This window comes from Seriola dumerili, unplaced genomic scaffold (assembly GCF_002260705.1).
Source record: "Seriola dumerili isolate Sdu_G_001 unplaced genomic scaffold, Sdu_1.0 BDQW01000590.1, whole genome shotgun sequence".
Lineage (NCBI taxonomy): Eukaryota > Metazoa > Chordata > Actinopteri > Carangiformes > Carangidae > Seriola > Seriola dumerili.
This window is the reverse complement of record NW_019174845.1, coordinates 173,718-196,401: the sequence shown is the minus strand read 5'-3', so window position 1 is coordinate 196,401 and position 22,684 is coordinate 173,718. Positions and strand designations below refer to the sequence as shown.

The following is a 22,684-nucleotide window of genomic DNA, read 5'->3' as shown; positions in this document are numbered from 1 at the left end:
AAGCATTGGCAAAGCTTGTTGCCTCTCCTCGCCAAATAGATACGTCAAATATTACAAACAGCACTGCAGTCTCAAAGGTTTCCTGCTCCTGTAATCACATCTAAAATTATATTTGATCACCACTCTCCTGAGGTCCATCTGGCAGGACCCAAGATTATATACTGAATAAATATCTTTAAGAAATATTAGTGCATAACTAACTGCTCTAAATTCAGTGCTCTTCAAAACTTATGCACATGTTTTTCTTTTTCAAATTAAGAAGCAGGAGCTATTGGGAATGTTTATAATCCTACAGGACAAAAACAAAAGAGGCAGATCTCAGAAAAAGAGAAGACTGCGACTGATCTTGTCTTTTGTCAAGCTCAGAGGCAGAGCTGAGGGGAAAAGAGGATAAAGTGGATCAAGAGAGATAGACAAAAGAGAGACTGATGGGTCTCATTTTAAATTCTGATTGTAAATTAGGTCACTGTTGTTAATGAAAAACATGTTTCCAGTCAAACTTTTTCAAGCTTCACATTGATTCTTAGGAAAAGGCAGAGACACACATCTATAGCCTATTACATATCTCCGCAAAAGCAAAGTGCTTCAGAAGCTCCATCTGTTTTCAGCACCATGGACAGCACCCAAAACTGCCATGTTCCTGGCTTCATTTTCTCTTTCAAGGCGACAAAAGCCAAAGCCATGGATGTATACATGGCCAAAGCACACTTACACCATATAACAGGGTTGAAGATCACTGCACTCAAATTGTACTTGTGTATATGCTAAGACTGCAGGGGGCAGACAAGCTAAACACTTCATACACAACAACTTTGATATAACAACTACTAACACGGCCACAAAAGTGGGTCAAGTGGGGTTGAATGCAAATTAATTGCATTTGTCAGCTGGAAAAAAATAGGTATGACAATCAGCAATTTTGATGGGTGAAAGCAACATGAGAAAACAAACAGATCTGTAATGAGGTCAAATAATCTCGTCAAAATAAAGTATCTTCCTTCATTTTCCAGTGGAAATACTATGAAAAACTGATAGCAAATGACAGCTGCTGCTCCTTGAAATAAAGCAGGAATGAACATGATTTAATAGATGTATAAAGAGGTTTGGTTGACAAATACTAATTGACTAATGAGATTACAGACTATACGGTCCTTTTTGTATTTGCAATTTTGTCATTTTTGAATTTACAAATCAATTTCATGAAGTGTTTCAGAGCTGCAAATAATCTGCAGATTCTTAACCATGATTCATGGTTTTGGTCCATACAGTCTTAGAAGATAGTGAAAATGTCCATCATAATTGATGACATCTCCACGTGGCTTATTTTGTCTTGCAGTCGCAAACCCAAAGATAATCAGGGTACTATCATATAAGGTGAAGAAAACTAGAAAACATTCACATTTGTCAGGATGGAAGAAGTGAACTTTTGGCATTAGCAAAAAATGAATTACTTAATTAACAATTAATCATGTATTAAAATAGTTGTTGATTAGATTTCTGTCAATCAACTAATAAAAGGATTCCCAACCAGGGACATTTGAACTCCAGGGGATACTTTTGCAGTTGCTGGGAGGTATGTGGAAAGATTGTGGAGTAGCTCAAGAAATTTGAAAAAAACAAACACAAAGTCCACAATATCCACTAAGTCACCCGTAACACCTGAACAATACATGTTGAGAGTGCAAGAAAAGTAGTTTGCAAGCGAGTGGAGAAGTTGAAGCAGCTAAAAGTAACAACAGCTGACAAATTAAAGGGAAAACCTGAAGCTGATGTGTCTGAGTAAGGTGTTGCCTCCAGAACACCTTCAATGCTCCTTGGCATCGATTCTACAAGTCTCTGGACTTGGTGGTGGAGGAGAGGGCTGTCTAACATGTCGGTCCAAAATGTCCCAAGGGTGTTCAATTGGGTTGAGATCTGGTGACTGTGAAGGCCACAGTATGTGATTCACATCGTCACACTCATCAAACCACTCGGTGACCCCTTGCCCTCTGGATGGGGGCATTGTCATGGCATTGTTTAATTTTTCAGGTTTTTCCTTTAGATTGTCACCTGTCTATATATCTAACAGTCAAAATCTGGTATATGTTTTTTAACTTTTGGCCTGTCCCCCCAAAAAACTAACAAAACAGCTTCTTATGAGTTTATGCAAAGTTTCCAACCTGTCATCATTCTGGAAGCTCTGGTCCCCGAGCAGCAAGTCTCTGAAGCGGAAGCGTGGCGGCAGCGGAGGCACCTCAGTCTCCTGCTGCTCCATCTTTAGGTTGGAGATGTCTAAGATAACCCCGCTGCTGTTGCTGTTGGTCTGCAGTGGCGCTGGAGCGGAGCTGGAGGAGGGAGAGGAGAAAAGTAAAGAAGCAGCATGGACATGAAGGGAGAAGAAGAGCAAAAGTGCAAAAGTAAAGGGAGTTGGATGAACAGGCAATGGTGAAAGGGAAAAGGAGAGGAAGCAAGGAAAGAAAACATGGGATGGAGAAGTACAGGTGGAGGATTGACACCGGTATGCAGACAGACAAATAGGAAAGAAAAAAGCAAACTTAATATGTATTTCAGCCCAGTCCAAATTCTCTGCCCTGAGCTTTGGTGACTGGTCTTGTTATTAACATGTGTTTGCAGCTTGTTCTGTAATATGAGATGTTCAAACTGCACCCTGAATTCATACGGACAATGAAAAGCAGAACCAGCCAACATATGTTCATCTAAAACACCATGCACAATAACTACTAAAACTAACAACTACTTTCCTATCCTGGAGCAGTTGCAGGCATTAAATGCAGCTACTGTGGCTGGAAGCGTTCATTTGTTTCCATTTCAAGCATAATATCAACAAGCAGAAGCAGATGTTTACATGCAGTCTAGTCTATTTGCTAATGTACAGTTCAAATAATAGAAGTCCTAACCCTGTTTCTTATAGTCCACGACAGCACTTTATGGTATTAACTTTATTAACACAAGCACACAGTTTGTCTTTAAGACTAACTCTGTATTCATTCATTTGGGTGTGGGAAGGTTTCAACCAGTGGTGGAAACCTTGTGAATTTAAAGTAAAGTAAAAAATATATACTGTACTTTTTACTCCATTACATAGTTCAGACCCCTTGTCACATTTCTTTAAGTTCTTAGGCTTTTCACCAAAGAGACATTTCCCCTATAAACTTTTCACATGATTTCATTCAAATAAGAGTTTGAGGCCCAAAAAACAGCAAAGATTAGAGAAAGGTCTGATAACACAAAATGATGTAGCAGAACTTTGTTCTTTCTCTCTCTCCTTTCAGATTCGTCTTGTGACCTTTTGGAGGTAGCCAAACCCCTGAGATTGGGAAACAATGGACTAAACTAACTGTATCAAAGGGAGTTAAAACTAAATCCACTTCAACAAGCTACAACAGTAAAATGCTGCTTACATGAAGATTCATCAATATTAACAACCCATTTTCTGCCCTTTGATACTTTTAAGTACATTTTGTTCTATTTGAGTTAAGTGTGATTTTTAATGCAGGACATTTATTTGTAATGGAATATTTTGTTGTATTGGTACTTTTACTTAAGTAAAGGATCTGAGGACTAATTCCACCACTGGTTTCAACGCATGCAATCAGTCAGCTTGAGGCACACATTGTGTAGTAATCATAGATCCATAACTCAGACTCATCTTGATACGAGACCATAAAAAACAGTGAAATAGAAATGTCTTTTTAGCTGCAAGAGGAGCACAGTCTCTGCTGTTATGTTGTTTTTTTCTGAAGGCCTGCAGCTGTTGAGTCACCTCTCCTGTTCACACCTTATTCAATCACAGTCCAAGAGCCTGAGTAACATGCAAAAGGAAGAGTACGATATAGTGGGATGTTACCTTTGACCCAAGGAGAAGAACGTGTGTGAAGACGAACTTGGAAGTGAAGGAATGAGATGAGTTAGAAACCCCAGATCTGAGTAAATGGATTGATCCAAATGAAGTGTAAGTGGTTTGGTGTGAAGACGGGTGCAGTTTTTTAGTCCCTTCCAGAGCAGAAAAACTTACACAATCTACAAAGAGGCAAAGCACATCATCCACAAAACAGTGTGTGGAAAAACCCCAAATCTTCTCTTTACTCCTTCTTTCACCCTCCCTTTATTTCTCCACCTCTGCCTGTTTGCTATAGTCCTCCATTAAGCTTGTCATCGTTATTGCATAATAGATGAAGGGTATATTTCCTATGCGGTTCTGTCCAACTTAACCAAACAAAACCCAGTGGCAAAGAGAACCACTCAGATCTCATAAAACATGCTGGCACTTCCAGGTCATTAGAAGCATCCAGGGAACAGAACAGAGAAAAACATGTTGAGAGGTTTTGATGGTTGTTTCTTCTTGAGCTCCTGTCATTTATGTCTTCTTTGAGACTTTTCAATGTAGACTACATTTCCATTGAAAAGTAACACAAATGTTCCAAAGAGGACACACAGGTGCAGAGCCCAACATTAGAAGATTATTCTATGTGTTTATTATCTGTACTAGTCTCACAACATGCACATCATGTTTCCAGTGATGTCCGGGCTGTAACACTGACAACTGAGACAGAGAGCAAGCTGAACAGCTGAACACACAACAGTGTGACAGGAGCGGATGAGCACACAGTGTTTGGGTGGCTGGAAAAAACACTGATAAACATTAATCATCAGTATGTTCACGCACTGCCCTTAATTAAAAAAAAAAAAAAATTACATTTCATGAAATTCGTCCCAGTCTCACAGTCTCTTTTCAACAAATTCCTCAGCTACAAATCATGTTTATGCGCAGGAGAACTTTGAGAAATGCGAGGCGCAACAATCAAAAGCACTAACTTGACTGATCTCCACATACGAAGCCTGAAGTTTTCCTCCTGACTTGTTCCTTTCCTCTCTTACCGTGGCTTGTGCTCGTTCACGGTCCCATCATCGTTGACAAATGACTGATTCACGTAACATTCACTACACATTTTGGCCGGAGATCCGACGCTGCCGTCGGACTGGAGAGCTGCGGTGGTCGGCGTTGAGTCCCCCTTGACAAAGTCGCCTTCCTGGGTTAATTGCATCGGAGGGAGATCTGCCAAAAAGGAGCGGACTCTCGCAGAGAAAGACGCGCTTTCTTTAAAAGAAAAACGAAAAAAAAGCCCGGGTGATTTCTCCCTGTGCCAAAGCCCCCCTCACATACTCAGGTGCATCTCGGAGGTTTGAAAGAGTTTGTTTTTTTTTGTCAGCCTACGCAGAAAAGAGGCTGGGAGCAAAGTGACAACTGCCTCATGAACTCTTTAAATAGACAAACTGAAAGATGCACACGCAATCATTTGGCTGGCGGAAAGAAATCAAGCTTAAAGTGATGAGGAGAGATGCAGAGGAGAGGTCTGCAGCAGTGAACATAATGGTGGTGACAGCTTTCTTTCCTGAGGTAACGGGTACACCTAATGACATAACTGTTGAATTATCACCCAACTGTTGATGAGGAGAGTGAGATTAGCACCATCTGTTGGAGGCGCTGATGCTCCTCACCTCTCCATCATCAAAATATGAGGTTTAATGTGCAGAATTCAACCATATGATGAATAAACACAAGAAGGGCTATTGGGTATGGTGATATTGAGTCCATCTTATTTAAATCATACAAGTCAATTTTATTTATATAGCCCAATCTGTTCAATCAGTACAGCATACAACACCCTCTGTCCTTAGACCATAGAATCAAACAAACTCCCCCTCCCAAAAAACCCTATAATGAGGACAAAATGGAACAAACCTCAGGGAGAGCCACAGGAGAGGATCCCTCTTCCAGGACGGACAGATATGCAACAGATGTCATCTGTACAGAACAGAGCAACATAGTAAATTTACAGTAATTTACAATTAGGACAAACTAAATTATAGCTAGACGGTGAGCATATATGAAGAATACTTTAGATCAATATAATCAGTTGCGGAACAAGTATTCAGTAAAAGTAGAAATACTTCACCTCTGTGTGTGGTTGGATCAGATCTATACCATCATACTCATGATGGGAAATGGAACAGCTGCTTTCTCTGAAATGAGGAGCAACAGGAGAGGTAATATCTGCTCGTCTGCTGACTGATTTATGATCCGCTGTTCTTTATGATGATGTTCTTCCTAGACTTTGGGGCACGAGCACTGTGACAAATATATGATGTTTTTTGTATGGCAGGTTAGGCATGACTTTATTTGAAAAATCTTCCTCTCTCTTCCTCTGAAATTAAATTTGTTCTCACAGTAATGTCACAAACAGTGCAATATCTACAAGAGAAACAGCCTTTGATAAATGCCACATTTCTTCTAATAAAATCAGTCTTTTTTTATTTGTTTGTTTTTGGAGGAGAGCAATGTGTTTTTGTTTTTACTTTCTACTATGTGTTATTTTTATGCCTTAGTGTGGATCTGAACAGTGGCTGTTAAATGGATTAGAGACTGACAGCAACAACAACCAAGATGATGACATGACAAATTACAATGTACGAAGCCACAATTTCAAAAGAAATATTAGAAAATATTTAATTTACATAACAGAATGTCTGATTATGAAAGACACAGGTGCATTTTTATGAATCTATTTTTATATATATATATAAAGGGCAAAAGAGTCTTTATATACATATATATAGATACATATATGTACATGGGGCTCTTCAGGAATCTTTATATCTGCCCACCTCAAAGTACGTGATGGACATCCTGATAAATAAACAAGCTATTCCCAGACATCACAGTTATATGATACTTTATGTGCAGATCAGGATGATGAGATATACAGTGGCTTGACCATGACAGTGTGAGTCATCATTCAAATAAAAATCTGAAAATCGCACATTTCCCTCCACCTAGCGCCTGCCATCAGTGTTTCTCTGGAGTGCTGAGCTCAAGCTACACATCACCCCAACTTTCACACAGAGTTTATCCCAGGAGGAGCCTCTCACTTTCTGACAGGCGGCAGGGGAAGGAACAGAGGTCAGCAGCATCACAGGATTAACATGGCGCTCTAGGGATAAGAGGTAATGCTTACGGTTCATATTTTAGTGTAGTACCAGAAAAAGGATGATCGCAGCACATCCTAAGGTTGGTAAAAATAGATCTGCATGAAGAACAGGTGAATATGATTATATATATATATATATATATATATACACACACACACACACACACAAAAACTGGGTTTAAAAAAACATGAGATAGCTTTCAGTCTGTGTTGTAATTTTATCCTTCTGGAGGAGGCCACTGACACTTACAGATAAATATCATAAAGATAAGAATAAAAGATAAGGATGAGAAGCCAAATGACTTCCACTATTCTCACACAAGTGCCAGGGAAAAAAACATGAAAATAAAGTGTAAAGAGAAAAGATTGACAGACTGGATGTTTTCTTTTTAATATTATTATTAATTTCTTTGCTTATTTGATGACGCAAGCTGGAGCAAGTATGAAGGAGACGTGGGAGAGGTGATATAATTCACTGGGGAGACAGTGACAGGAGGTTGTTGAACAGTTTTAAGCTTGTGATGGATGTTTGGATTGAGTCAGCCGTTCTGACTAGTGTGGGAAGTCTTTTTACTGCTGGAGACGAGAGAAGTCACATCTGTGCGATTATCCCATCGGGGTAGATTTGCTGTGAGAGGAGGTTTGGCTGTGTCAGCAGATTAAAGGTGTAATTTTCTTATAGATCCACGCTAGGATCCATTTCAACACGTCACATGTGCAGTACATTAGGCTGTAGTTATGAAAAAAACATATAGAAGTCACATGGAGGGGTCAGAATTGAAGCTTTTTAAAATTTGACATAGCTTTTGAAATTTTAATTGAGCCCATGTGGCACTTCACTCGCAGATAGAGATGTTTACTCCTGCAGCACACACTCAGTTGTGTGTGTTTGGATGCTGTGATGTGACAGGGAGGAGGATAAGTGTCACTGTCTGTACTATCTTGAGCATTTAGTGTTGCAAGGGCTTCAACTTGTTTGTACAAAATCTTACATAAGCCTTGACGCTTCATTCAGTAGAGTATAGTTAGAGTCAGACCTTTCCTCTGTGCCATGTCTCCATCTGGTGTCGGTGAGCCACTGTGCTGCCCCCTCTGAGCTCGACCCGTCCACTGCACATCAATGGACAGCTTGAGGCTGTACAAAGAAAATACCAAACAGAGGCCAAAGGAAAATGGCAATGAAATACACACAAAACATCACTTGTCACGGTGCTTTTTGGGTATGATTTTCTTCCTTGCATTACTCATTTTTCCTTAAAATTAATTTATTTTGTTTTCATTCATTTTATTGATCAAAGTTTCTGACTCACTGCAATTTCAAGTAAGACACTCATCTTTTCTATTTCCAATTTAATTTTTCTATTGCACTTACCTGTGCTTTCAAGGTTGAACACATCTAACATGGCACCCAACTTCAGATTGCACCTGCTTTTCCATTAAGTATCATTTCAGTGTCACAGGTAATTATGTAAGGTTTATTCAATGAAAAAAATATTGCAAAAACAAGATAGCAAAGCATGACATTTTGTTTGATGTAATAATGACTTTGACATATATATATATATATAATGTGGGCTTGTAGTGCACTATAACTCATATCTAAGTGCAATTTTGAGTACTTGCACTTATTATTAGTATTTTCCATTTTTAGCTTTTATATTCATTCACCAGCTGTCGTTACTTTTCGGATTAAGAATTGACACTTAAAATCTTATAAAATGCAATGTGTTGTTCCAGATTAAAGCCCTGGTTCCCAATCGTTTTTGGCTTGGGGCCCCTTACAGATGAGCAGTGTATAATTTTGGCCCCTTGTCATGTTTTATATATATATATAATGTGGGCTTGTAGTGCACTATAACTCATATCTAAGTGCAATTTTGAGTACTTGCACTTATTATTAGTATTTTCCATTTTTAGCTTTTATATTCATTCACCAGCTGTCGTTACTTTTCGGATTAAGAATTGACACTTAAAATCTTATAAAATGCAATGTGTTGTTCCAGATTAAAGCCCTGGTTCCCAATCGTTTTTGGCTTGGGGCCCCTTACAGATGAGCAGTGTATAATTTTGGCCCCTTGTCATGTTTCACATGTCTTTTGAGTTCTGAGCGGGTCAACCAAAAGCAATTTCCCCTCCTCAGGGCCCAAATAGACTAGAGAAAAGTACAAAAACTTAAAACAGAATTGTGACGAAAACATTTTTTTTCTTTCCAGCCCATTAATCAACATTTAGGTTGGGAACCACTGGACTAAAATAACCTACTATATACAAGGCAGTTAAAACTAGTTCCATCTTGAGCAGCTACTGTACTGATGCATCAGTATTATCAATCCATAAATGTCAAATATAAAAATATATCAATCAGGAGACATTTGATAATTATAGTATATTTTTCTGATATTTCAGTGTGGTATTATCACTGATTAAAGGGCCTGGATTTTAAGACTGACCGCTGATAGACCATGGCTGTACTCATAGATGTGTAAACCCATTGTCTGAGGGAGGCAGAGTTGAACTGTTGCCCTCTAGTGGAGAATGAACAGAACAACTGAATCTCAAATTGGGTAGGATCAACCACACAAATGGCATTTGCCTAAATGTGTGGTTTAATTCACCATGGACTGGGAGAATGAAAACCTATAAAACACTTAAAACTTTAATGCAGTACAAACAAATAGGCTTTTAAATTAAATACATAAACTGTAGCTGCCAAGCAGAAATAGAGATTTCAGAAATAGAGATTTCTGCTGTATCCTCCTAAATCATGACATTTTAACAATCATCTCATTAGATACAAAAAAACCCCAAAAAACTTAAATTGCTGTTTTAAAACCACCAAGGTTCTTATTTGAAAACCTCCACAGTCCCATTTCTGGGTGTAATATTTTGCTGCAACCTTTGTGCAAAAAATTAAAAGTAAGCACAACACATCCTCTGTCAGACTGAATCCGCTTTAATAAAAGAAATTCATTCTATCTACTAAACAAAACTATTTTTGACACAAAATATTAAATCAGTGTCTGAAGAATGTGCAGAGTAGTGGTTTGATTAATGATGTTTTTGGTCCGAGGCCAGTTTTGTTTGAAAGCTACAGTGTACAATGATGTGTATTTGTCTGTTTTGGTGCCTGGATGGTGAACACTGGACGGTAACATTTTACATTGTGTAAGACTCCTTGCTCAAGTGGTTGGTCACATAAACTAAACGTGTTAACATATCATTCCTCTGCTGCCAGCATAATGACGCCAAGTTTATTGCATTTGTGTGTGGATGTTTAGGACTTGTCCATTATGGAGAGTCGTCTTGTTTCAAAAGTGTTGCAATCAGTTTTTCTGTTAAAAGGTGATACTCTAGCAATTTAGTGTTGCATATTCATATAGCTTGAAGACTCTCAAGAGACAGATTTTTTTTTAATAGTCAAAATCAAGCATCACAATTCGGGATATCCTCGCTTTTAGTCTCTGTGTCAAACTACAAAAACACTTGATTCAACATTTTCCAAAATGCAGCTCAATGGCATCTTTCATTAGAACCTCCCTGCTGTTGAACTGCCTAAATCCTCCAAACTTCACCCCCCCACGTTTGTATCACAGGTTTTGTGTGACAAAAGTTACAATCTCTAAACTCAAACTGAGACACAGTACTTCCAAAGTACTTCAAGCTTCCTTTACAAGTTAAATGTTTCTTGATGCAGTTGAGTTGTTTACTGTTGAACATTCATAAGATAATACGTTGATTTATGCTGAAAAGGTGAGGAAGTTTAAATCAACTGAGCAAGTTAACACCATGTCCTTTTTTGTTAAAAGGTTTTTTGTATTTACCAGAGAATGAGTTTATTATAGCAGAGCATAATATATTAACCCACACTTAAGATTAGTTCGGCACTTACCCGTTACTTAAGAATTACCTAGAAACCCATGAAGTGTATCTGAGTGCGTTTGAATCAGTCTGCTCCTTCTGTGCTGACTGAGGCCACGGCTGAAACATAGTAAGGTCCCTCTCTGAGGTAAGTTTTCAGACGGATGTAATTCTGGCTGCCCAGTATCTCGGCAGATGTTGATGAAGACAAAAGTGACCCCACCAGTTCAAACTTAGCATCTTTGGCCTCCTTAGTCTGACCCGTTGAACGATCCAAAATGAACTCCATGAATCCGGGATTTCTGATCATTAACTTCTGACCCCATGGCTGAGTGGCAATGGCCTGGAACACACATACACACAGAGATTCAGTATATCCACCAATGAAAACACACGTATTACCAGAGCAATGGTGATAGCAATGAGCTTTTGTGTAAATATACAAAGCATAAATAAAACAGGACAAACTCTCCCTTCTTGTTTTAGAGGGAATCACTCCGTAACACAAACAGGAAATTATGGTAGCTAGATTCAGCTCAGCACTCACAGTGAATATCCGCAGAGCCCCACAATGCAGCTCTGGGAACGGCTGAGTGCTGATGTTACGAATCATGTCCATGGGCTGTTTAGACAAAACGTGGAACCAGGACTCTGTCAGGGCCAAAAGATCTTCTGTCTGCTGCTCTGACTGCAATAAAAGCATCATAGATTCATAAACTTAGCAACATTTTTTTCCTGAAGATGGCATTTAAAGACACAAAAAACACTTATGTTGCACACACATACCTCTAGACCGAGAAGCTGTGATATGGCATCCAAGCTGCGCACTCTGAGCTCCGTAGCTCCAGAGCTGGCGAGTTGGCTCATTCTTGACAACACGGCCTTGAACTTTTCTCCTGAGGACACACAAAGAATTAGACACAAACATCCAAAGAGATCAGCTATAACACCTTAAGAAAAATAAGAAACGCAACACAACGAACCTGTTTTCTGCAGGACCTGCTTTCCCTCCACAGTAGATCCAAGTAAGCCCAAAGTGTCCAGAGCCACCCCAATCATCACAGGGTCCGGGTCCAGAGCCATCTCAAACACCTTGTTCTGGAAGGCTGGGTACGTTTCACAAACCTGCTGTGGGCTGTCCATAATGGCCAGGTTCCCGAAGAACTTCACTAAACCTACAGGAGAGATATTTGCATATAATGCTGAATAATGCAGCACTGAATGACTTAAACAATTAATACTTCAACTAAACTTTAGCATGTTTTCATGATTGAGTCACATGTAGCCTGGACTGCCAGATCACAAAGAGAATAGTGTCTGCTGAGCGTAGCCAAAGGAATTTGGATGTATTGGATGAGTTTTCTTGAAACACTTTTCTATACTGACTCACCAGGCAGGTAGAGGGAGGAGAAAGGGTCCGTCTCTGCTCCTCTGATCATGTTGGAGATCTTGTCCATGATACCCTGCTGGGACAAATACTGCCGGCCATGCTGACTGTGGGCTAGAGAAGTCACCATCTCTATAGCTGTGGCCCTAGTGAAAAAGATTAAAAACATTTCCTGAATCATGTTCTTCATAAATGTTTGCAGTCTATCTATAATATTGTCATCCTGATCGTCCATACTGTAAATCTACTATGTTAGTCTATTCAGTAAACACATCTGTTGCATGTTTTCGCAGACTATATCAATTTATGACCCTGTATGATTAATGTAAGTATGATTCATCTGATTACCTGGTCAAAACGTCATCACCTGTGAGTTCACCGATGAGCTGAGAAATGAGGCTGCTGTTGGCACAGTAACCGAGAGAAATGGGGGAAACAGACGAGATTTCCACCACCAGCTGCAAGCAGCAAGAAAAGCAAGTCAGCAATGCAGTGTTTGCAATCTTCCAGCTGGTTACAGAGCCTACTAATTGACTGTTGGACGACTTTATTAAAACGATGAAAAAAACTAACTTAAAGTTCAGCAGTCACCCAACTGTGTCCATGTGCATGCCTACAAGCTCATTTGTCATACATTAAAACTTCAATCAACATTGCCCACGTTCTGGCATGATTTCTTGTGCTGATTAGTCATACCTTCTACTGATTCCATCAAAAATAAATGTCATTTAAAAAACTATGTCATACAAAAAAAGTGGACACTTATGTATCATCAGTCACAAGGCAACACACATTTGAACATACCTCATATATTCTGTATCTGACAATGTCACTTGTGGCCATCACATCCTTCATGGCTTTCAGCAAGTCGCTCTGGAACAATTTGTCTAATCCAGGCTTGGAGTGACTCAGTTTAGACAGGGACTGAATGGCCTAAGAAATAAAACAGTTACTGCACCCACTGTAGATTCATTTAAAATCTCATGCAGGAAATTTCAGTGCCGCAGTCATCACCTGTTTGGCCACAGCCATTTTCTCCGCTGCGATGCACTGGATCACCGCTCGAAGAATGTCGTGGTTGTTGAGGATTTCAGTGACAGCATTGGGGTGCTCCACCATTCTGCCAATCTGCCAGAGAAAAACAGAAATACCCTTGTCAATGCTTTATGGGCAACTTTCCGTGTTTGTGTGTGTGTTTGTGAGCAGCCTACCTGTGTCAAGGCCAGTATCATAACAGTTTCATTAGGATGGTTCAGACCAGCTTGCAGCTCCACTCTGTAGTTCTGGGCCAGGTGCTCAGGGCTGAGGGCCATTAAAATGCGTTCAAGGATGTCCACACACAGCTCCACCTGCGCCCTGTGAATGCAGCTCACATTAGTCATTTTTTATTCATAGTGATTAGTCTACCAATTCTTTTCTCAATTAATCATTTTGTCTACATATGTTAGAAAATATACTTTCACAATTGCTCAGAGCAAGTTGACATTAGATCTGCAGTGATAAGCCCTTCGATAACACTGATTTTGTGTCACTTTTTCAGTAATAATGCCAAACATTTGCTGGTTTCAGCTTCTCAAATTTTATAGACATTTTATAGACAAAACAATTGGTAAAGAAAATACTTGTCAGATTATTCAATAATGGAAATAATCATTCATTGCAACCCTAGCTGACATTTTCAAATTGCTTGTTTTGTCTGACCGCCAAAGCCTCGAGTTAATTACTTAACCATTAAAAAAAAGAATAAGGAATTTAATTCGTTATGAAAAGGTAAATCTGTACTGTGACTGTTTGGACAGTTACATACTTTTATTGGTTAGCTCCACACTCCGGCACACACACACAACCTGAAACTAAACATTGACTCTGTAGCTTCAGTGCTAACTTTCAGCGCTACCTAGAGGATGATGTTCATGTCCATATTGGACCCCCTCCATCTGCACCGTGTCAAAAAAGGGGCAACTGCACACCCCTAAAAACACCTGAAATATGGAAGTCACTCATGTAACTTTCAGACATTTCGTTGTAAATCTAAGTATCAGGAGTAAAGGGCTATATTACGGAAATGAGTCACTTCACGCCTGTACTGCACTGTATATTCTTTGTAGCATTGTAGCCAGTTAGCTTGCTAACGACTAACTAGCACAGGTCAAATGCAGCGTTTTCTCTTAAGCAAACACAACTTAACCTACCGGTATACTAACTTAGTGACACTAATGATACATCCTGAATCCTGTCAGTCACAAGACTCAGCAGATAACACCCAAACAGTTTGTTTAACAGTGTAAACAAGACGCACTGTGCTAAACCAACCTCTGATTTGAGTTTAACAGGGAGAATATCACGTCGAATCGCTGCCCGCTCACTGAGTCTCTCAATGCGCTGACAGGTATCGATAATAAAGCTGTTTTTAAACTCTGTAGCTCTTCAAGTGGGTCTTCAACACCGGAGATTTCCTCCAGTAGACTCTCAATGGAAGCAGCCATGTCTGTCAATGTTTGGGGAAACTACCGGCACCAGTATCCGCCTCAGCTTCTTCTGCTTCACAATTTTTTCCAACGTTATGGCGCGTTACCGCCACCTGCTGGACTGAGTGGGAGGCTTCAGGAACCACTTCAGTCTAAAACCAATAGATACAGTCCGTAGGGCAAGAGTGGAGCAAAGTACCCAGGGCCCTAACACGGGAAGGGACATTAAAATCCTGTAATGTAAACTTTGTTTTTATTTGCATTATAAGTAAACTATTACTGACAGCTGAATACATTTGATGAAAGTTGTATTGTCTGAAAAGTCCCCCACCATTAAAAAAAAAAAGTGTCCTGCTTCTTACTGATATATGTGCAGAGGGGATTATTTTTATCTGTGGATGGAAAAACTGAGTTTAAGATGTTTGACACACAACTAGTTTATTTTTCATATGCGAGTATTTTTATAGGTCTCAGACGTGTCTGGAGGGGATCCTTAATGTCCTTGAGGTCTGATCCAATTATTCCTTCTAGGTATCATTAATATTGTATGAATGAGGCAAGATACACTCCTCTGCTTGAGGCTTGTAACATGGGGCTTGGGGTGCAGGGTTACCTTGTAGATAGAGTTTCACGAAAGTGGAAACCCTGTCTGTTAGCTGGTATTGTTGTAGAACTCAGAGCAGCAGGAGGTCCTCTGGTCACCTACAGCTAAAACACCCAGAGAAACAAGGCTAGTGAAGCAGATGTCATGCAGGTACAGTGTAAATTCTTTGCAGCTTATAAATTTTCATTTAAGATTGACTGCAGTAATTAATTATCCCCCCTTTTCTGTCTCATACCCCAGTGCTCTCTGTGCAAGCTGCGTACCCACCAGTGGTGTTTCCTTCTCTTCAACGTTCTCCTCTTCCATGCCTTGTTGTTTGGGGCTGACTTTGTCGAGGAGTACCTCCTGCAGCCCACACCTGCTGTCTACACTGATGGCACTGTCGTTGATGTAAGAGAGAAAGCGAGGAAACTAGACCTGAGCAACGCCAGGGAGAATGTGTCCCAGGCCTACCCCATCGCTAACCCTGATGCCTGCAGTAACTCAGACCTCTTCCTCCTTACACTAGTTTTCAGCTCCCCAGGTAATATCACTCAAAGAGATGCAGTCAGGAGATCATGGGCCAACCAAACACTTGTCGAAGGCTTCCCAGTGAGGGTACTGTTCTTCTTAGGATCAACTAAGACTTCTGCTGCACAAGACGCCCTCGTGATAGAGTCTGACCGCTTTGGGGACATGGTTCAGGGTCATGCTGTGGCCGACTCGTCCCTCCGTGGCCCAACAGAGAGGACTGTGCTGGCACTCCGCTGGGTGATCACCTTCTGTCCTCTGGCACGCTTTGTTCTGCTGACCAAGGACTCTGTGTTTGTCAACCTCCCTGCCATCGGAGACTACCTGCTTGGGCTACACAGGCACCCTGAGGACCTTTATCTAGGTAGGGTGATTCAGAGAGACTCACCTGATAGAGACCCCAATAGTCCTGGCTACCTGCCCCCAGTTCTATACCCTGACAAGTACCTGCCTGAATACTGTGATGGAACGGCTTATGTTTTATCCCAAGATGTGGTCCGGAAAGTGTACATAGCGTCTGCAGCTGTCCGTGCACCTGTGAAAGCTGATGTTTTTGTGGGCCTTTGTTCTCAGAGGGCTGGTGTGTCACCAACCCACAGTGCTAGGTTCTCAGGAGAGAAACATATCCGCTACAACACCTGCTGCTACCGCTATCTCTTCAGTTCAGCAGGAATGGGAAACCATGAACTAGAAACAGTGTGGGCAGACCTGGGACAGAAGGGTGGAAGATGCTCCCTGTTACAGACCTACTACGGCCTGGTGACTTGCAAGGCCCTTACATACCTGGATAAACTGTCCTTCTTCAACTCCCAGGGACAAGCTTAATTGCATGGTTAATTGACGGAGTGTGTGTGTGATTAGTTTGTAAGTACAAGAGAGACAGAAACTGACAGGAAGTTGGGTTTAAAGAAACAAAAGGAATGTGTGTGTAAGTTTGTTGTCCTTGTGCATGTGGGTGGCAGTGTTTGCTTTAATTGTGTTAATTTCAGATCAGAGTCTTGGTGTGACAGCTCAGATCACTATAATGAGAAAGTGAAATATTGTAATACATTGTTTATTTTGTGTGTACATTGTGTATCCACAGGGCCAGGTTTATGTAAATAAGAGTGCAGTGCAAAGTTGACTTCTAATTCAGTAGAGACATTAATTCTTTTTTCTCGAGTGAATTTTGCAGATTTTCCACAAAAACAAAATCCACTTATGTTTATTTCCATGTACATAATGTTGTCTTTATCTTGTATTTAAACTGGTGTTTTCCAAGAGCCAGTGCAGAGGAGGCAGACATGAAGAGAAAGATAAAAATGTGAAGTGAAATTAAAGCCAAATATACCTTTTTCACAGCAAACACTTTGATTTGTCAAAGACAGCTGTAAATGATAACATTATTAACTGTTGCATTGCTTTGTAATAATTGCTAGAAAGGAGCTGTCATCAGTGTTTGTAATTTCACCTGTGCTTTCCTGCTTAACTAATGAGTAGTGTACTTTTTTTCTTCTTTTTATTCTTCGAAGGGTCAGATTTCACAGGATCTTGTTGTCCTCACTTTTAAAGGCCCTGCACACCCACGCAGATATTTTGAGTCATTCTGGCTGATTGAACCTCTGCTCACGCTGAAGTTTAAGTGAAAATATGATTGGAATATGCCTTGAAGACATTTTTACATGTCTCAGTGGGAAAAAAGCACAGGTGTAAATGATAAAATCACAGATGGGTGAATTCTGTTTAGCTTCTTCGGTTTCAGGGTCTGTGAGGTTATAGACTCCATGTACTCATAAATGTTTTACCATGGCAAACATTTTAATTCATCATTCCAGAGAAGCACAGATGAAACTAATGATAATGATGACGGCTCCTTAGCTGTTCGGTGCACAAATGTCAGTATTGGATTTCACAAACCTAAATGGGATGCAGATATCATTAATGTTATTAATCGCACATGTGTTTTTCCTGCTGTGATAATTCCAATTGTGTGGTTTAAAAAGGCCTAAAGATGTTTTCTTGCTCTTACGGCACATGCTAAAATAACAAGTAGGTGAGTCAGGGAGATATACATCTGTGCATGCACACGCAGTCTTGGGAGGAAGTCTAATCAGGCACAATAATTAATAACACCTGTGTGGGTGGATATTGGTGTGGAGGCTCGCACATACCTGTATATGCAGTCTAGATTCATGGTCCAGGTCATGAGCTACAGGCTTTGGCTGTGGTGTTATACAGCCTGATGGCAGTGGGGAGAAAGGATCTGCTGAACCGCTCAGTCCTGCAGATATTTACAGATTACACATTTACACATGAATTGTCAATCTGTTCACACAAAAAACATTGAGACAAATCTATCTCCATAGAAATCCCATTCACAGTTTTTACACAGTGACAGTTCAAGTTTCATGAATGTTTCTGGACCTTTCCAGATTTTATCTTAAACTTTATATCCAATTCAATATCTGGATGAGACCTGTTAGAGTTTAAACTAAACAGATACTGTAGATGATGTGGTTAGCAAGGTAACTTATTTCCCCCAGTGGCTCAAAGTAATTTCTGCTATATAACTTCAGTAACCTGACTGATGACAGCTTAGACGTTTTTGACATCTGCAAGCAAGTCTACACTTCCAGATTAGAGTACGTTTTTTTGCTGTTCATCATTGGCACTAAATAGCTATTCATGTTAGGGGTTCAATAAAAAAGTAATGCAATTCCTGCATTCTACATTTTCATGTGTCACTTATGACATTGATTGATATTTTAATGGAATATACATCCACTTGTACTAAAAAACAGTGAGTGCCCCTTGTGTTGTGTGTGGAGTAGCCCCATTTGAGGATTCTCTGATTTATGGCTTTGGGACAGAGTGAGTGTGATGTTTCCCAATAGACTTAACTGTCCTTGGGCACAGGAATAACAAATGTGATATTTAAGCCTTTTACTTAGTCAGAATTGCTTCCAAATGAATGAACTGTACGGTTGTGAATGTTGTGCAATTATTAGTAACATAAACTTCCTCCACAGCTGCTGTTGCACTTTAACTTGCAGTTTATTGCTGCCGTTTGCTGGATTTTTGCTGCAGGTTATGAATATTTAACCTTCTTTCACTCACAGCTGAAGTTCATGGACTTTTGTTTTACTTGCAGCTGCTATCTTTCTGGATTCTTGCTTCATGTTTTCTGCTTTACTCTCGGTTTCCAGGATAATGTGAGTAGCCTGCTCATGTTGTGCGGATGTGTCATTTACTAAAAGAGCAGTTATGGTTCTATCCTGCATTTAAGGGGAGGGCTGGTATGGGGAAAATTGCAGGAAATTAACAAAAGCCATTTAGGCTCACTGCCTGAAATGGCAAGGGTCGCGTGGCATGGTGCACTTCAGGCCTGGTTGTGGGTTGTTGGACTCTGCAAACAACCGGACCGCACTTCAGCCGGATCTCTCAGCCCAGACCCGGCCGAGTCTTAGCCAGAATAATATGAATAACAAAAGAATGAGAAAAATGAACTGGGGGAGAAACATACGCAGAAACTGCTCTCATACCTGTGTCGATTACGGAAGTAGGTTGAACAGAAACGCGCCGTTGGCTCCGTGTATACACTGCCCTCATACGGGCATTTGCCCGAAAGCGCGCCATTATTTCTTTAAATACGGATGACAAAAACAAGATGGAGACAATAGTCTGATGCATGGGTCTGTGTGCAGTCCGCGGTCGCTAAGTGAAATACTCGGATCTCCTCCTCAAGAAAACTTCACTCACCTTGTTACATCCTGTTTGTAAGGAATAAATCAACTGCCAGGTACCGAAAGTAAGTCCGACAGCGACGCCGGTGTTGAGTTTACTTTCACAGCTAAATGGTCGGGGGTCAGGTTCATTTCTTGATTCTTCATGTGAAAAGTACGACATCTACTGGCCAGAAAATAAAATGGGCGTTTGTATATCACAACTTAAAAATCAGTAAAGGGAAGTATTTTTGTTTGTTTTTCTTGCTAAGAAATTTGGTGTGCATCAGATGTCTGCAAAAAGTCAAAATTGTTAGCTTTACTTTTGAAGGTCACCCTTGGTGGTTGTGCTTGTCAATAATGTATTCTGAAGGGCTGCTTAAAATGTCCTTGTTTGCCCTGCAATGGAAAGTCATTTTATTTAGTATAATTACATGTTTTCACAGGGATGTCAGAGTCCACCTCAGGACAGTACCACACCTTGGCCCCCCACAACTAGCAAGAAATGGTAAGTCACGTGCATGACTACACCCCGCACCTGTATGGGCTCAAATTAACTGTGTGTGACACTGCAGTTACAAGTACAAATTTTGACCATATTTTCACACCTGAATCTGATTGAACAATGACAGTCCAATCACAAAGCGGAGTCCAATTAGAGAGGAGGTGGTTCTGTTTGCCTTCATCTCCACCTGCAGATCCTGAAAGGTGTTGTGGATTTTAAAGATGGACGACAGCGTGGGCTTGAAAATCCACTACACCATTCAGGATGTATCCGGAAAAATACAGTTGCTACCAGTAGGTGGCACAGCAACCACCAATAAACATAAATAGGAGTAAAGACATAGGGGGGGAGTATGAAATGCGGTATATTTACAATGTTTCTTCATCATCATCATCACCATCACTGTGTACAAAATCCAGCTCCCTGCTTCCATTCCCTCAGTCCCCCCGGTCCAGTTTTTTTTTTTAAAAGCTTGACAAAAAATCATAATTGAATTAAAGTTATCTATTAATAAAGATGGCATTAATCTGAAGAATCTGATCTGGGTCTGATAAAATTGTCGATTTTAAAATATCACAGAACGAAATTAATCTGAAAATATTGTCCACTTTCCTGTTTTCAGGCATCATTTTATTCATTCTGGTAGTAGTTTAGTAGATTAAGGCCTAAATGGCAGATTAAGACAAACCATCAGATAGATTTACCAAACTTGAAACCAAGATTTTGTGTCATTTAAACACTAATTCCAGGACAAGGTTCAGACTACTGAATACACCATGCCAACAAGGACATCTAGTGCCCAATATGAGTTATAGCAATACACTGGCCAGGCAACCAAGTCTCCTCTGTATGCCTCTGTGCAGTATATGTTTAGCCTGTGACGAAAACTCACAGTTAACTAAGGATTCTTTATGTCAAATCTTTTATTCCAAATCTGTGTATCTCTTTGGAAGTGTGATGCATATACTGTATTCCCCTAAAAAAATGGCTGATGTCTACATGCATAAAAGATTGTGTCACTAATCCATAAACATCAGGGAACAGGTAACATAATGATCATGAATGCTTTCAGTACTCTAAACATTAACATAAATGTATGCCACCCTTTTTCCAGAGTAGAAATATTTGCGTTATCATTATTGTTGCTTTAGCGTGACTGAGAGGTGTGATCACACCATAGTTGGTACAGCAGGAAATGTGTCCGTCTCACTTGCATTTTAGATTTCCAGCAATTTTATGTCCTTTAAATACCACTCAAACTACTGCTTCTCTCCCCAAATTCCACAAAAGGAAGGTTTGGCCTCTATCCCAGCACCACGAGCTAACCAAACAAAATGTTTGTGTGTTTTACAACCTTTTTCTCTTCTGTTCTCCTGCCAGATGTTCACACAGCAACACTCTACTCCACCTTGGCCAGGTTCCCTTGTGTCTGCAAAGCTTTTCCTGGCTGTCTGTCTTCCTGCATCGGGCCAAGGTATTCAAAGAATAACATCTCAGCATGTCTATAATCATTCTGGCTGGTGACCAGTCATGGCAACAATTTGACTGGCATACCATCAGTGTGAACCTGGATCGCTCTCCAGGATTAATCGGAATTTATTAGCATCAACACCTCTGATCCATGGCTTTGGCACCACATGATCCTTGGCCTCTCACCTCTCTGTCTGTCTAGTCTGTAAACTGGCACCATGATGCTTTAGTTTTTGACTTGTCATTTTATGGTCGCTACAGTCCCACTTGTGACACAATTTCCAATGAAGCACCCAAATAGCAAAGAGGAGAATAGGATATTTATATTTTTATTTTTATACTGGTGTTGGACTGCTAATAGTGAATAGAAATCATTAAGGAAAAATCTTCAGGGACAAGAGGAACCATACCATTTCTATATCTCTTGTCATTCTTATCAGATTTTACTGGCAGTTTTGTACATGCAGTTTTTATGTCCCAGTAACCATTGAAAGTGAAGTTATTGCGCTCTCCCCATTCATTTACATTGAGGCTTGGTCTTGTTAGCCTGAAATAACTGCCTGAGGTTGCCATGTGGTGAGTCTTGCCTGTAAGGAATTTGCCATATATGAGTGGTATCGTCTTGTCTAATTGTAGGAAAGAAAGGAGATAAGTGTATTTTTCGAAGATGTCAAACTATTCCTTAAGTCCATAGCAGAGTGTAACTCATGGTCTTATGTCCACACTCACAAAAAACATACTTTACTTAGGACCACAAACTCAAAAGGGTTTGTTTTCTTGCTACTGTGGAACTGAAAAAGTTGCCAAAAGCGTTTGAGTGCATCTATTCTTTACAAAAAAATCATCAACACAACCTACTGGCTCAAAAACTCTGTCGAGGTTGGACAGGAGTTTCCAGGAGAAAGTGGAAACCAGGTCCGCAGTGCGGGAAAGCCATCAGACCCTCCAAACCACATGTACACTCCAACGCATGCACACACACACTCATAACACAGCCTGCAGAGATTGTTAATGTGAGGTCGAGGGGTCGGTAAACTGCATGTGGGTGGTGCAGTGCTCAGATGAATGCTTCCCCTCAGAGAGACGCATCTCCGCAGGGAAGGACTCATCAAACCAGAGAAACACTGTTTTATTTAGACTGTTTACACCGATGAAAGAAGTCTGGGGCTCCACTGCCACTGATTTGAAGGGA

General features: G+C 40.3%; 3 protein-coding genes across 3 annotated transcripts in view; 1 reads left to right on the top strand and 2 right to left on the bottom strand.

Annotated features, from left to right (window-relative positions):
* LOC111236174 (potassium channel subfamily T member 2-like) overlaps positions 1 to 4,959 on the bottom strand; it is a 29,267-nt gene extending 24,308 nt beyond the window's left edge. Inside the window, exons 1-2 of the mRNA XM_022764826.1 lie at positions 4,879 to 4,959; positions 2,160 to 2,324 (exon numbers count right to left, since the gene is read on the bottom strand). Coding sequence (XP_022620547.1) covers positions 2,160 to 2,324; positions 4,879 to 4,949 — 236 coding nt within the window. The 5' untranslated portion in view covers positions 4,950 to 4,959. The remainder of the gene's footprint in view (positions 1 to 2,159; positions 2,325 to 4,878) is intronic.
* A 5,421-nt stretch (positions 4,960 to 10,380) lies between these two features.
* Positions 10,381 to 14,731, bottom strand: psmd5 (proteasome 26S subunit, non-ATPase 5). Its single transcript, XM_022764841.1, has 10 exons — positions 14,548 to 14,731; positions 13,446 to 13,590; positions 13,249 to 13,362; positions 13,039 to 13,167; positions 12,583 to 12,692; positions 12,238 to 12,380; positions 11,831 to 12,022; positions 11,634 to 11,743; positions 11,395 to 11,535; positions 10,381 to 11,190 (listed from the first exon to the last, which is right to left on the bottom strand). The coding sequence occupies exons 1-10, from the start codon at positions 14,718 to 14,720 to the stop codon at positions 10,933 to 10,935; spliced, it is 1,515 nt and encodes a 504-aa protein (XP_022620562.1). The 5' UTR covers positions 14,721 to 14,731; the 3' UTR covers positions 10,381 to 10,932.
* Positions 14,732 to 15,450: 719 nt separating this feature from the next.
* LOC111236182 (putative UDP-GlcNAc:betaGal beta-1,3-N-acetylglucosaminyltransferase LOC100288842) lies at positions 15,451 to 16,641 on the top strand. The gene is made up of 2 exons (XM_022764839.1): positions 15,451 to 15,456; positions 15,547 to 16,641. Exons 1-2 carry the CDS (start codon positions 15,451 to 15,453, stop codon positions 16,639 to 16,641), a joined length of 1,101 nt encoding a protein of 366 aa, XP_022620560.1.
* Positions 16,642 to 22,684: the final 6,043 nt, after the last annotated feature.